The sequence below is a fragment of the Penaeus monodon genome, chromosome 20, assembly GCF_015228065.2.
Source record: "Penaeus monodon isolate SGIC_2016 chromosome 20, NSTDA_Pmon_1, whole genome shotgun sequence".
NCBI classification, from domain to species: domain Eukaryota; kingdom Metazoa; phylum Arthropoda; class Malacostraca; order Decapoda; family Penaeidae; genus Penaeus; species Penaeus monodon.
In genome coordinates this window covers 30,683,940-30,684,608 of record NC_051405.1, presented here as the reverse complement: position 1 = coordinate 30,684,608, position 669 = coordinate 30,683,940, and the positions used below count along the sequence as shown (strand labels likewise).

At 37.2% G+C, this 669-nt stretch overlaps 1 protein-coding gene across 1 annotated transcript in view; it reads right to left on the bottom strand.

Moving 5' to 3' along the window:
* LOC119585967 (kinesin-like protein unc-104) overlaps nucleotides 1-669 on the bottom strand; it is a gene marked incomplete in the record, with an annotated part of 145,723 nt that overhangs the window by 6,498 nt on the left and 138,556 nt on the right. Inside the window, 1 exon segment of the mRNA XM_037934681.1 lies at nucleotides 33-179. Coding sequence (XP_037790609.1) covers nucleotides 33-179 — 147 coding nt within the window.

Below are 669 nucleotides of genomic sequence, written 5' to 3'. Positions count from 1 at the left end.
ATCAAGCTGCAACTCTTGCAATAACTACTTACCTGCATGAGCCTAATGAATTTGGATGCTGTATCCTTCTCTGCTTCGCTCATGTTTTCAGAGTCTGTTGAGGGCAAGTCTCTGGAGGAACAACGTGCCAATACAGCACGCGCATCGCAACCGGCCTTGGCTGCTTGATTAGCCACCTCCTGCATACGAGGAAGTTGGTTAGGATGCTAAAGGGAGAAAAGGGAAATTCAGCCTCCAAGCACTAGTGCGAGACCAATGAGGAGCTGATCAAAGTGTATCTTCAGTTTGGACGAAGATACAAGAACTTGTGAAGCTTTTTTTTTTTTTTTTGGCACTAAGGTGAATAAAAAAAGCTGAAACTAAATTCTGAACAGATGATGTGATATAACACTGCAAAGTCTTTACAAGTCAACAAATGTCTGTGAACAATAACACTGTAAGCATAAAAGCAGGTGTTTGAAAGTCTTTTTTTTTAACTTTAATTCATATATTGATACATCATGCATAGTTTTTTGACAAACGTCCATGCCTCTGTATCTACTTTCACTTTATTGTAAAAAATAACAACTAAACACAGCATATCTACAAGAAGAACAAACAAAAAATTTTATTCCTTAGTCTTATGTAATCAATTATTTGATCAGTAAGTGACTGAAGATTTCAAGCGAT